Genomic DNA, 15,221 nt, shown 5'->3' with positions numbered 1-15,221 from the left:
TGTCTAAAAAAAGGAAGAAAAGACGAAAGTGTGTCAAAAAACTTGATGAGACTCGACTTGATAAGGCTCGACTAAAAATCGAGCCTTATCGAGTCGAGTCTCGAGTTTAAAACGAATTTTTCGAGCCAAGTTTCGAGTATTGATTTTTTGTACTCGGTCGAGTTCGAGTCGAGCTCGAGTCTAAGTATATATGAATCGAATCGAGTTCGAGTATAGCAATATTCGAGTTTGACTTGGCTCGATTACATCCCTACCCAGACCAGACCAGACCAGACCAGCTCTAATTTGTTTCTCGTTTCCATTTCTGATCTGGGTGCAGAGCACAGGGCGCACCGGTTCCTTTATTCTGCCATCGCGGCAGTGTATTCCCAGAGGTTAGAGACAGTGTATTTGAGGAGCGAGGCGCAGAAAACAAAAGTGGGCATGGGAGTCAGGTGCACCCAACCCCTATTCCCCCGACAACGTCCCGCCAGAATTACCCACACGTGTCATCCTTCTTCTCTCAATCCAATGTTCCAAGTCCCAAGTTTTGGTCCTCCCAACTACGTGCTCTTTAACCTCACGTACGATTCATGCGCCTCCTCAATCTGAGCTTCTTCAGATTTATTTTACGGCCAAAAAGCCACCATCACTTACTGCACTGGACGGACCTTCGGAATTTCTGCTCAGAAAGAGAACGATTTAACAGACTAAAGTGTTTCTGCTGATATTAATTTCCACTTCAATTTTATTCTCAAGCACTCCATTCTTTACTTTTATTTCATTTAGATGCTTCAATCCAAAAAAAAAAGATTTTCCATCCTTGAAAAAGGAAGAACGAATCAGAACCTTAACCGTGTGGTCAATGGAACTCGTGTTTGAATTAGTCGTAGTATCTGTACAATGCCACATGACAAACAGTGCCGACGACACAGGGTGACCTCATCAACATAAGACCTCCTAAAAAAAAATCGCAGTTTAATTAGGTAAATGTAAAATTTAGTAGTACTACTCCGCCACTAGGCATCGCGAGTAGTAAATCTCTTACGCAGGAGAGATGAAGAAAGCACGCAGTCTCAGTAGCCTCTCTAGCCAATGCGTCGTGCTTCCCACGCTCCAGTGGTTCGCTGTTTGCTCTTTCCACTTTCGTCATGCATTCGTGGCGGCGCCGCTAAAACTTTCTTCTCAATTTCCCCGCCCTCCTCCCCATAGTTCTCAATGCCCTTTTACTAGTAGTACGACTTACTTTTTTTATTTGGCCAACACTCGGTGTTTAAAAGGAAAATAAAAATACATGATTCGCAGTCCGTATTAAAATGAATAATACGGATGGGCCCCCACCCCCCAAAAAAAAAAAAAAAAAACCCAAAGTGCTAGTACAAACAGTTCGCTGCCGTCCCTATATAAATCAGCTAATGGCTTTACGTCCATGGTGTGCCCATTGCCCAGATACTCATACGCTACTACTGCTATTGCTGCTGCTCCCTCTAAGAGCCGCCTCCATAGTTTGAACGTTTAAACAAACGAATCACACGCACACTAGTGTGGTACATATATATATTCCCATATTTTCTTTCCCCTCCAAAAAAGAACCCCACAGAACAAAACAAAACAAAACAAAAATTTGGTACTGCTGAAAGAAAAAATACTTACGATGAGACGAGACATAGAACGGCAGCTTTGGTTATTAGCTCCTCTGGCCTCAAAAAGCAAATCCGTAACTCCCGCAAATGCCATATGTTTCTTGTTTCTCGTCGTCCTAGTGTATCTAGTCATCAACTTAATCTACTGGGCTCATCCAGGTGGCCCAGCCTGGGGCAGGCATAAATGGAGCCGGAGGAGAAATGCTTCTAGCAGTTGCAGTACTAGAACTGCCACCACTAGTACTGCTACGGTCCAGCTCATGTCCCCGTGGAAGAAGCACTCTAAAATAATACCGGGGCCAAAAGGGCTTCCTTTCATAGGAAGCATGGACCTCATGGCTGGGCTTGCACACCACAAGATTGCGGCCGCGGCCGCTGCTTGCCAGGCCAAGCGTCTGATGGCCTTCAGCTTGGGCGAGACGAGGGTGATCGTGACGTGCAACCCGGAGGTGGCGAGGGAGATATTGAACAGCTCAGACTTCGGTGATCGTCCCATGAAGGAGTCGGCTTACAGCCTTATGTTCAACAGAGCTATTGGGTTCGCTCCTTACGGGGTATACTGGAGAACCCTCCGAAGAATCGCGGCTACGCATCTGTTTTGTCCCAAACAGATCAAAGCCTCGCAGTCCCAGAGGTTCGAAATAGCTTCCCAGATGGTGGAAACGATGACGAGGCGTGGAGGAAAAGAAAGCGTGGTCCCCGTCAGGGATGTGCTGAAGCTGGCTTCTCTTAACCACATGATGTGCTCTGTGTTTGGAAGGAAATACAGCTTGGTGCTGCGGGAGGGGGAGGAGGAGGAGGATGGTTCCCACTCTGAGACGGATGAACTCAGGAAGCTGGTGGACGAGGGATACAACCTTCTGGGTGTATTCAACTGGTCCGACCACCTTCCCTGGTTGGCCGATTTTGACTTGCAAAAAGTTCGCTTCAGGTGCTCCAACCTGGTTCCCAAAGTGAACCGATTTGTCAGTCGGATCATCGACCAACATAAGAAGAAGGCTCAGCATCGTCATCAGGGCGATCAACATACCCAATTCGACCGCGATTTTGTGGACGTTTTGCTCAACCTTGAGGGACCAGACAAGTTGTCGGATTCTGACATGATCGCCGTACTCTGGGTAATAATAATATATTAAGTTACAAAGCGCACTTGCAAAATTTTATTTATACATACTAGTACGTACCGGCTAGCTAGCTCGTAGCCTAGTACTGGTGCTACTCTAGAGGATTTTGTTCTGACGTTTTTCAAGACCAAAAAATTCAGTTATGATTTGCCCAGCCTTCCCGTCGTTCCTTCCATTTTGAAATTTCCCGAAAGAATCCGAAGGGGTTTTAAAAAAAAAAATAGAAAGGAAAAAGATCATTTTGATGCCACTTCATAATCATAAGTAGTGGCAGTAAATTTAGTAGTAATACATAATCGAGTCGAGCTTGAAGATTAAAAGTGTTAGCGTTGCTGTTTTTGGCCTTTTTCTTTATCTTTTGCGATGGAGGGAATGGGAAAGAGATAGTTGCTACAGAGTTTGATTAGCCCTTGTCAACTTTTTCTTTGCTTCCCCGATGATCGCTTTTGTTTATTTATTTTTTTATATAAATTTAGCGTTTGTATTCTTCCTTTAGGGATTACGAGAATATTTCTACAGGAAAAGTCTTTTCTCAAATTAAGTCAAACCACTTATTTCCTGGCCGATTAATTATAATTGCTACAAATAAGTAGAGGATTAATTATTTTTCTTTCAAGAATTGGGAGTAAATTAATAGAATTAACTGTTCAGGAAATTTTAAAGTAGAGTACAAGTCAAAAGGATTTGATCTTTTTGACCTGCACTAAAAAAAAAAAAAAAAGTTACTTTTAGGTCAAGGGAATTACTGTTGTGGCACAACAGTGGTATTAGTATGATTGATGAATATGACGAAGTGACCGACAGTTTTGTGTGAAGAAGTTGTGGTTGGGTTTTTTTTTCCGAAACGGAAGAAACACACACACACACAAATAGTGGTTGTGTGCGAAGAAGTTGTGGTTGGGTGTGTTTGTAACTTTTATTGAAGGAATTCTCTGTTGTTTGTTTGTTTGTGGGCAGGAAATGATATTTCGAGGTACGGACACAGTAGCGGTATTGGTGGAGTGGGTCCTGGCCAGGATGGTGATTCATCCGGAGGTCCAAACCAGGGTCCAACAGGAGCTGGACCAACTCAGTGGCGGGGGGTCACGTGCCTTGGTGGAGCCTGACATCGCGGACGCCGCATATCTGCCGGCGGTGGTCAAGGAAGTACTTAGGTTGCACCCCCCGGGCCCGCTCCTGTCCTGGGCCCGTTTGGCTGTGACGGACACCACGGTGGATGGTCAAAACGTGCCGAGGGGGACCACAGCTATGGTAAACATGTGGGCCATCACCAGGGACCCACAAGTCTGGTCGGACCCCCTGGAATTCAATCCCGACAGGTTCTTAACAAAGCCGGAATGCGGCGGAGGCGGGAATGCGGCGGGGTTGTGCGTGTTGGGATCAGACCTGAGGCTAGCACCGTTTGGGTCGGGCAGAAGAAGCTGTCCCGGCAAGGCCCTGGGCCTCACCACGGTGACCTTTTGGGTGGCTTCGCTTTTGCACGAGTTCGAATTTGAGTTTGGGGGAGAGGGTGCGCCGGATTTAGGTGAGGTGCTGCGGCTGTCATGTGAAATGGCGGAACCGCTGAGGGTGAGGGTGCGACCCCGGCGGCTGTTAGCCTGAGGCTTGAGTCGATGCCGGTCGCTCAGACAGAGACCATACACACAGTCACGCAACGACACCAAGTAGCAGACTACTACTCCTACCACCACTACTACCGATATGACATAGCGGTAGTGCCATAAAATGTCTTCCCCCAAACCCCCTTTTTTTCTTCTCCAGATCTCTCTTAATATACTTCGGTATTTCTACAGTTACTTGGTTGTACATAAATCAGCATCTTAATAAGTATCGGAATGCAATAATGATTTCTCATTAAAATGGTGAAACTTTTGTAAAGCCCTCTTTGTCTTCACTCTGTTTTCTTTACTTTTCTCTCCACTACCATTCTATTCTTTCAGCAGCAGCAGCAGAGGGAAGACAAAGAAGGAAAAAAGAAAAAAAAAGGTTTGACTGACTAAATTGCATGGGTATAAATCGTCGTGTGCTTGAAGATAGAGAGTTATGAATTACTACTATTATGAGTTATGAGATCGTGCCCCTTGCACCACACTACCAAAAAATATATATATATATATATATGTGGAATAAATAAGCTGATCATCTCTTCATACATATATATATATATATATATATATTCTGAATTTAGGTGGGACAAAAGAAAGCAACTGATTTAAAAGTACGGAAGATGATGGGCGCGAATGAGGAATTTGGTAATGTGGGAGTTTTTGTCTGTTAGTTGTCCAGGATTATACAGGATAGTTGAAGAACCATTCAAAGTCAACGATACTTTTTGCCCGCTTCTCTTAATTCTCAACCCCACTTGCGTCCTTCAAACATCCTATACATATGCTACTTCTTGTTGTTTCCTTTCCTAATTAAAAAAAAAAAAAAAAAAAACCACACACACACACAGAGTACTAGTAGTATTTATTAGCCCAAAGAATTAATTTTTTTTTTTTTTTTTTGTGAATTTGTGGATCATATGGAACAAATTTAGCAACAACTTTTATTTGCAAGTCGCGAGGAGATTTACACACTACCACCTGTCTGTTTACTCATTTTGAGAATTGGTTCAATATTCCACCAAATGAAATTGGGTCAAATGGCTCTTTTTCTTTTCCACTTTGAGGCAGACACACACTAACCGTATCAAGTTCAACTGCAGAGGTTTTGGGGTTGGAAAAATCGCCCTACCTAACCATACTATAAGAGAATTACTAAACTAGAAACCCAATACTTGATGATGATAAATATGCGCAGCTGGAGTATAATAAGAGGCAATTAAATAGCAATTTAACTTCTGTAATCTATCTTCAAGTCCCTTTGTTTATTTTACTAAATTTAACTTACGTATTTATCAGCTTCAACTCAAATAGCTTTTCTTTTTATAAAAAAAAAAAAAAAATCAAAATGGTCTTTAGTAACTTGAATTTCAAACATATAAATGTGAAATTTAATGTTAATCGAGTCAAACCTGAGCAAAGTTTGAAGCTTCAATGAATAATACTAAATGATAAAATCATTGAGGTTTTCCGTTGCTCAGTTTTTGGGCGGGTGAGCTCTCATCATAAGGAAAATCTTACTCTAAACGATACACGATTTTTACCACAGATACATGCTTTGTTCTCAAGTGATTTCAAAAACCTAATTTTAGATTTCGGCTTTAAAAAAGCTATTTTGTTGTGCTCTTAATTGCTTCTCATAACCTAGTTTTGAATTTTTCAAGTCTAAAATTGCTGAAAATCAGAAGTATCTATTTTGGTGCTTTTTTTAAAAAATTGTAATTTTCTAAAACCACCTTTTACACAATCGAGAATAAGAGACCACCTTCTTGATTTTAGGAATGAATAAAAATGGCCAACTAATGACCTAGTTTGAGTGCACAGTTATGGAATCGAATTGGAACAACACCCAAAAAAAAAAAAACTAATAATGATGTCGGAGTTGAATAAATTTGAAAACTCTCAAGTGAATTTCATCTAATGAATGAAGCTGCAAAATACTAATCAAACTAATAAAGATTATGGCATAAAAGACAAAGCCGAGTCCCTTATTGTTTATTAAGATTGCGGCATTCTTGTCGAGGCTCATGTTGCTATATTTTACTAACACAGGACGTCGATGTACAATCCTAAACTACAAACGGAAATCTGGAATATAGTGTAATGACCAACCTTATCAAGGGAACTCTGCAAAAGTTTTGACCAATCAAACAACCACTTATGCCGGACCGTGGAAAACAACTTCATTATGGGTTATTTTTTAATCTATACCCTCTCTCTAGGCACAAGATAATATATTTTACTAAAATGATAAGTTGGGTTCATTACAGACACTCTAAAATTAGAACCCATCCTCTAATTTGTATGTATGCATTCGCTCGACAAATATTTGTATTTTCACAGAAAAAAAAACTTGATACAAAACCCACTTTTTTTTTTAATCATTTGTGCCCTTAGTAGTAGGACTCTTAATTGTAAAATGTACGTGCTCATTTTATCTTGAACCTGTAATATATTTTATGTATTACATTCATGTGAATAGAAAATTTAAGTTAGGAGAAAAAGAAAATTCAATCAAAAAGCAACGTGGTTCTCTTCTCCTCCAACCCCCCGGCCCCCAACCAAAAAAAAATCGTGCAGAAAACGAGCACTAGAAAATGAATTTCAGGCCTATTAGAAAACAAGCACACTCTTGTTGGAAAATGATTACTTCAATGATGGTTAGGTTGGTTTCGAGCCATGAAGAAACTTGAGCATGCACGATAGAGTTTTCAAGAGCAAGTCGTAAAACGAAAAGTGATATATGTGTGTATGTATATATATGTATGTACTACTGACTGATGACATAACCTTCGGCCCGTAGTATATTATTGTATGTTCCAACTTTTTTGGACGCACGCACGGGAGGATTGAGAGGGACATTACTTTAAATTATTAGGCAGAGCCCCGAGAATTTGACGGAGATAATGTATAATTGTATTCACTTGATGTTAGAGGCAAGTAGCTAGCAACTTGCATGTAAATTGTACAAAGCTTTTGATTTAACAACATTGTTTGTTTGTGTCAATCCTTTGCAGCCCGGCCAAAAAATGCATTATCACGAAGGGCCTAAGATTAGTACCATGCGTTATTGATTCGTCCTTAGCAGTATTTTATGAATATAAGTAATATGTATATATATATAATTAATTTTATATACAGTGTGTGTCAGTGTATACATTATTATCATTAGATATATGATACATATGTAAAATTTAAATTTAAAATTTGTTCATGTGTCATCCATTCAACCGTGATAATGCATATATATATATATATATATATATATATAAAGTCATGTAACAGAAATCTTGATTGTAAACGATTTGGAACGGTTAGATCCCAAGCCCAACATGGGGGAAAATGTACTGAGGATGATAAGATGAACTAGGATTAATGCACAAAGAGATGCGAGCCATCTTATGAATTGGGATTAATGCATGAATCGATGTGTTCAAAATGCTTTAAGTCAAACTTGTTACTTATAAATAAAGGTACTATTTATCAATTCAAAATTTTAACAATAATGTTACCGTCATTCGTAAAACTTTACGTCTCGACAAAGTTCGAACCAGAGAGGTGGCTTATACATGCTCTTAAGTTGACTCCAGCTCCTCCTAGGTTGACGTAGCACTTAGTTCCGTGCTTCGTAACTTTTTTTTTTTAGTTTTTTATTTACAGAAAAATTATTGTCTTCATATCCATTTATTAATTTGAATAAGACGACCCTATTGGATGCATGACACCCTATTCCAATTCAAATGAAAATTGTGACGCCCTATCCACTGTAACGTGTGGTCCTATAAAAGTACTTGGTGTGTTGGCGTGATTTTATCTCTCTTAGTTATAGTTTATCGTATCAGTAATTTAAACGGTAATCATATATAATATATGTATGTATGTATTATAGGCACACGTGGATGCTACATTTCAACTCCCTAACACATTTTCCTCCAGATTCTAGCAAAAACTCGACACACTTGTAGATGATTCCATTCGCTCTATTTTTCCTTATTCGTCCACTTGTAAAGCATAGAACTATTCCTTAAATTTGTGCTCCACCGGGAAAACGAAGTGAAAAGTATAGTATATAAAGAAGTATGTCATCAATTACAGCAGTATTCATTAACAGGCCAGCGGCAACCGTTCCATTGGTCACCAATATGCATTGGGTAATTGTTGCATGTGCAGGTACAAAATATCAAGCGCCCTTTTAAGTTTAACAACTCATTATTATTGTAAAGCCAAATGGTCGTCGCTGCAGGAGTTGACCAAGTCTAATTAGATTAATAGTAGGAAATTGGACGTTTGGAGGCTAATGATTTGCATCAGATTGAAATGACAAATTATTGGCACGTTAATTTGCTGTTTACCTGTAGGATTGCAAAATACTAGTGGCAACAATTATTTGGGCGATTGTCTGCAGCAGCAGGTGAACGACTATAGGCTGCGCGTGCGTCAGGGGTTTATAATAGTCGATGAATATCAAGGGTTTAATTAATTAATTAATGAAGCTGCTGCAGCTGGTCCCCTCTTTCAGATTTTTATTTATTTATTTATTTTATGGACTGCTTTCGACACCCTGAATTGCCCCTTGGCCCTCGTCTCATATCCCTGCCACTATCACCTATATTTACATATATATCATATCCCTGTCGATTGTCAATTTATGTCAAAAGGATTAGATGAAGAGAAAAAAAAAAAAAAGTTATTAGTCATTCACATTATTTTAAAAGACATTGCTGAGGCGAGCCTCAAATGCCCCAAATTTTAGGGGCATTTTTGTAATTTTATTAATTTTGAATTTTTTATTTTATCTTCCTTATCTTTGTTTCCTATCCTTATTATTATTTAATAATTTTGAAGAATGATTCCATTTATTTTTTTTCTGTGGAAATAGTTTTGAAAAAAAAATACAAAACAAAAGCATCTGTGACTTTGTTTTCTTTTTTTCTTTTCCTTTTCTTTGATCCCAAAATATAACTATTTTTTATTAACATGATTTTAGATGGCTAATGTATGAGTTAGAGTTGTGTTGTGATTTTACTTGTTAGACAATAATAATATTTTTGTAATTTCCTTAATTTTATCAATTTTTATATTTATAAGTAATATATATAAACACATATGTGCTTGAATATTGTAATTTTGTAGCATTATTGTATATTTTATTTTTTATATACTTAAAAATAAAAATTTTTGTGAGACTTACATCCCCTACCTCGGGGTTTTCGCTCCATTTAGGAAGATATAAAATGGCACGTCGGATGCTCTCATCTTTTAAAACATTGGTTTGTATGTGTGTACGTCTATATATATATATATATATATATATATATATATATCTTACTATAAGATAAACAAATGGTCATAGTTACTATAGTAGTCTCTTTTGCTGACACGTGGCATTTTGTGTGAATTTTGAACTTTCTCTTTTGCTTTCTCTATGGATTTGGCATCGTTTAAATGTGCTCAATGACCCAAATTATATTGCATTTACTATTTCGTTATAAGGTTGAATTATTTTTAGTAGACTTTTCAATCTGTACATTTTGAACAGATATAATTCAATTAGAATTTATATTTATTTCTATTTACATTAACATTTTCAACTTATATTTGACAAATTAACTTAAGATTTAATTATTTCTGTTCGAGTCTTCAACCTTATCATTTAAATTTAATTTGTCAAAATACGTTATCATTTAAAGTTAATGTAAAGTAAGAGATTATTTAAAATTTATTCTATCTTATGATAAAGAACAAGATTATTATTTCTACTCAATGCAATGTACATTTCTCTGTGTCAATTTTATTTTGATTTGTTCATGTTCAAATATTTAGCAACATTTGACTTTACGTTTATTCATATTTTTATTGTCTAAATTTTGAGCTTTCTCTTTTGCTTTCTCTATGGACTTGCATTGCTTTAAATGTGCTCAATGAACCAAATTATATTGCATTTACCATTTCTTTATAAGGTTGAATTATTTTGAGTAAACTTTTCAATCTCTATATTTTGAGCATATATAATTCAATTAGAATTTATATTTATTACTATTTACATTAACATTTCAACTTATATTTGACAAATTAACTTAAGATTTAATTATTTCTATTCGAGTTTTCAACCTTATCATTTAAAATTATATTTGTCGAAATAAGTTATCATTTAGAGTTAATGTAAAGCAAAAGATTATTTAAAATTTATTCTATCCTATTATAAAGAACAAGATTACTATTTTTACTTAACGCAATGTACATTTTTGTGTGTCAATTTTATTTTGATTTATTCATGTTCAAATATTTAGTAACATTTGACTTTATATTTTTTCATGTTTTTATTGTCATTTAAAGTTATATAGTTGAACTGACATTGCCACTTAATATATTCCAAGGAAAGAGACTCCTGTGCTTTGTTAAGAAAGCAACCCCAAGAGAAAAAACAATCAAAGAAACAGCTTTTACCATTATCACAAGCTATGAAGCTGAACAAGTCCGAGCTGGCCAAGAGACTCAAATGAACCTTCATAGTGATTATGCATAAAATTAGTTTCCAACAATATAATGCTTATGTGCTTCATAACTGAACTACTTGTGTTTTAATTTAATTATCTTGTATCTATTTATCGTTTATGTTAATGTACTTCGACTTAGCTGCTTTGACTTACTACCTATGTATGTTTTAATTCTGTTATCTTGTATTTGTCTATCCTTTATGTTAATGTACTTCAATTTAATCTCTTTTGCCTTGAAAAGCAAATTTACTGATAAGTTATAAATCCAATTCATATATAGATGTCCCTCTATCAAACACAAAAAACTTTTGCAAAAATGCTAACCATTATTAATCCTCCTGCTTTTCAATTTCTTTGCGTATATTTGCTGAACAAATTATACATATAATTTTAAAACAAAAAAGTATATAAGTATATTATTAATTTGTACACTGAATTAAATTTGTTAAATAAAAAATGTAGACAATTATAAATCCATTGACAATGACAAAAAAATGTATATTTGAAAGCTATCATTAAAAGAGGAAAAAAAAAGCATCTTAATAAAATGCAATAAAGACATATATATTTTTCTCATCAAATTTGCATGCTATACTTGATAATTTCAATTAGCATTAATGACTCATATTTTACTCAAAAAAATGACAAAGTTCATTTGTTCAAATTTAAATACTGATAATCCAATTTCACTCCATTTCAGTAATATAGATAATTTACGTATACTTTCACACATGACACTCTACTGACAAATATTTCATCAAATTTTGCTAACCTTAAACGCTTCAAGGCGGGTACTATAGCACAGCCAACCCTTGCTAGTATATATATATATATATATATATATATACACACACAAGTGAAATAGATGTGTGCACATGCGCGTGCAGAAGAAGAGAGTACATGTTACGTCCTGTACGTTCGCGTGTTCCAATTGGCATTTTGGGCTTATTACTTCTGCAAATGACGACGATTAACGAAAGCTCCTCTTCCGTCCTGCTGTGCTGTGGATAAGAAACGTACGTGTGAGAGATGCAATTTCTATCTTGTGTATCTGTGACACCTGCGCGCGCGCTGTCCTCAAAGATTATTAGGATGTTTGGTGGAAGAACAGTACTCGTACTCGAGAGGGGTGTTCCTGCTTTCCCCAGAAGACCTAGTATTCATTGTAAGTACTGAACTAATTTATTTATAGTCTATATATACCCAAAAAAACAAAACAAAAGCAGAGCACCTATGGCTATGGAGTGTGGAGGCTTTGACAACTGAAAACGATGTGATGAGCAATGTTGGCCTCTCTCTTCCGGGCGCGATAGAGACTTCCTACCTGTGAACCTACGAATATCCCTCCAGACATTTATGGTTTTTATTCATTCATTAATTGATTGCGGAAGAGTAGCTAGCATCATCATTGATCGTGCACAACCTGCCTTGGGGGTCCAGCCATCACCAGCCGCTTCTGATTTGATCCGCTGACACCCCATGTCCGTTTGGATAAGTAACACAGATATCAGTAGTGTTGTGCACTCTGATTTGTCGTAAATTATGCCTTATTATTATTGTTAGTGCTATTTTTTTCAGTCCTCAAGTCCCTATAGCCTACATCGTCTTCTTGCTGCATGCATGTCTCTCTCCAACTCTTCTCTTGGTACTTGGTCCCCCTTTTTCTTTTAGCAGTAATGTCATGTTTCTGGTCTCATTTGAACTTCGTCTCTCTTTGTTTCAATCCATTGTCTAATTTACAAAATTGAAGAAACTATGCATTCTTTCCCTATAATAAGTAATCAATTACAAATTAATTTCATGTATTGTCCAATTTAAGAGAACCATTTATAGATTTTTACAGTTTTACGCATCGCTCCAGATATACTCTTCTTGAAAGGCCAGCCTTGATATATGTGTATATACATGTATAACCGAACCAAATCGCTTCGCTGCACAAGAGTACAACCACTGCCCGACGGAAAACGAAAAGGATAGCAAGAAAGAACATCTGTAAATTGATCGATCATGACCTGCTGCAAAAAACACAAAAGCCATATGTATCATACTTATTATCTTTCACTAAGTGGGAGAATTGAAAGACCACCAAGAATAGGGGAAAAAAAAAAAACCACTAGGGATTGGATGTTCGTCTTGACTTATTAGATTGGAGGACCACCTGAAGAAAGAAGGGAAGGGATGCAACTTGGGTAAATCATTTAAAGCTAATCGTTGCTGCCCATTGCTTTGTTTTGTCTGGGTGCTGCGAGTAAAATAAGTATTGAGGCCTGAATTAAGAAGCGGGAATAAGTGGAGGTGTAAGTAAACACGGGGAAGGGAAAATAAAACAGTTTTGTGAGTTGGCCATTTGGGCTTAATTAGTTAAATTAAATACTGAATAGTCAATATTACTAGTGACTTTCAAGAAAATGATCACATCTCGTGTCAGCACTCCGCCTCCAAATTTAAGTGCAGTTTGGGCACATAAACAAATGATGATCAACAACTTTTTAGCTTATATGTATGCTTGGAAAATCTACAAGTATTATTGTACAGCATATAGTCGGCGGCAGTCGATCATCGTTTTGCATTGTACGCGTGTATCGCTTCCATAATATGACAGAAATCAGTCAAGACTATCTAACGTGAAGCATATTCTCCTAAGATTCGTGCTGTTAATTAGACAGCAACCTGGGAATACCTTTAATTAGTTCATGTAAATTCAGAAGCAAATCCCTTGGGACCCAACTAGCAACAGAAAAGTAATTCATCAGTTCTTCCTGTACTGATCAGTGGACTCATCTTCGTGAACTGATGAAGTATTTCTTGAGGATCATGCTCGACATTAATGCTGCTAGATTCTCGATATAATTCAGAAGCACACTATATGCTACGAGTACCTGCGAGTTATTTGTAGTAGTAGTATTGTGTTCCCCAATAATAATGCCATTCCTTGTTACGGATATTAAAGTGCTCTTTGGGTTACCATAATTGATTTGGGAGCTTCTACGAAATATTAGGGTTATTATTACTTTACCTTCTTAACATCCGGTACCATTATCAATTTCCTCCTTAACGTTACTTTTTAATTACTTTACCTCCAAGACTAACGCTCAATCTTAAAAGGAGTTTGTTAAGTAAAGTGAAAAGACATGTTTAGTCCTTAAAATTATTATCACTTTAATCCCATAAACTATGGTCTCATTATTAATTTATCCCATAGAGTTATTTTTTAAGCAATTTATCCCATCATTAAACCAACTTAGCAAGTTAAAAAATTTTAGAAGAAAGTACCCTCCTCTTTGTATAATAAAAAATTTAGAGTGATTTTTCTTCTTTTTAGTATAAAAAAAGTCGAAGTATTAATCTTTTTCTTCTTCACAATCTTATTAATATTGAAAAAAATAGAAAGATGGGGAGAGGGAGAAAGAGAGCTCAATTCATTTTTTTTAAAATACAAATAAAAAAGAATTAAATACTTTTATTATTTTAAAATTATTTCACTTATCTGTTTACTACCAAATTTCAATTTTAATCCCGACAACCTTAAAGTAATACGATAAAGTTACACTCTTCTTTATTTATTTATTTTATTTTTTGTAAAATCTAATTTTATATCTCCTTCTTTCCTGTTTCCTTTTTTTTTCCTAGTATTAATAAGTGTGAAAAAAATTTGAGAAAATCTGTTTATTTTTGTATTTTTGGATCTCTTAAAGAAAAAAACAAAGGAAGAATAAACATTCCAATTTTTTATTTTTAATTATATATAAAAAGGGTAAATATATTTTAAAATTTTTTTACCATACTAGTTAGATTAACGATGAGATAAAATACGTAGAAAATAATATTAGGAATTAAAGTGATTGTATCACTATAATTTAAAGGGATAAAGTGATAATAATAATATAGTAATGCTATAGAGTAAAAGGGTATTTTTGTTTAAAATTTTGTAATGAGTTGAGTTGAATTACTTATGGAGGCGAAGTGACTAAAAGATAGCGTTAGTAAGTAAACTCATAGTAAATGATATAATTTAAGGAGATAAAGTGATAATAACCCAAAATATTAAGATCGGTTGACCGTTGCTTTTTCATTCTCATCCCTGTTGATAACAACGTTTTCTTTTTAGACCCCACCCAAAAGTGAAAAGTGAAAAGGCAAAAAATCCCAACAAGATGACTTTTGAGGTTAATTTGGGATTAGGTTTAACTACTAATTCTTAAAATTTCTGACAAAAAAAAAAAAAAAAAGATGACTCCTATTTTCTCCCTCTTTTGAACGCATGCGGACGCCTGTTTCGTCTCTCAACATTTGACATGATTTTTAATTATTTCTTGCAGGCGTCTCATCCTTTGCATCTGCGTTTTCTTTTGTTGAGTTGCCATTTTTCGTGCC

At 36.0% G+C, this 15,221-nt stretch overlaps 1 protein-coding gene across 1 annotated transcript; it reads left to right on the top strand.

The window, feature by feature from the left end:
- The first annotated feature begins 1,437 nt into the window (after positions 1-1,437).
- LOC113762632 (cytochrome P450 78A9-like) lies at positions 1,438-4,594 on the top strand. The gene is made up of 2 exons (XM_027306169.1): positions 1,438-2,740; positions 3,704-4,594. The coding sequence occupies exons 1-2, from the start codon at positions 1,634-1,636 to the stop codon at positions 4,346-4,348; spliced, it is 1,752 nt and encodes a 583-aa protein (XP_027161970.1). The 5' UTR covers positions 1,438-1,633; the 3' UTR covers positions 4,349-4,594.
- The last annotated feature ends 10,627 nt before the right edge of the window (positions 4,595-15,221 follow it).

The sequence above is a fragment of the Coffea eugenioides genome, chromosome 2 (genome assembly GCF_003713205.1).
Source record: "Coffea eugenioides isolate CCC68of chromosome 2, Ceug_1.0, whole genome shotgun sequence".
NCBI classification, from domain to species: Eukaryota; Viridiplantae; Streptophyta; class Magnoliopsida; order Gentianales; family Rubiaceae; genus Coffea; species Coffea eugenioides.
Note: the sequence above shows the minus strand (reverse complement) of the source record. Positions and strands in the feature narration are given on the sequence as shown.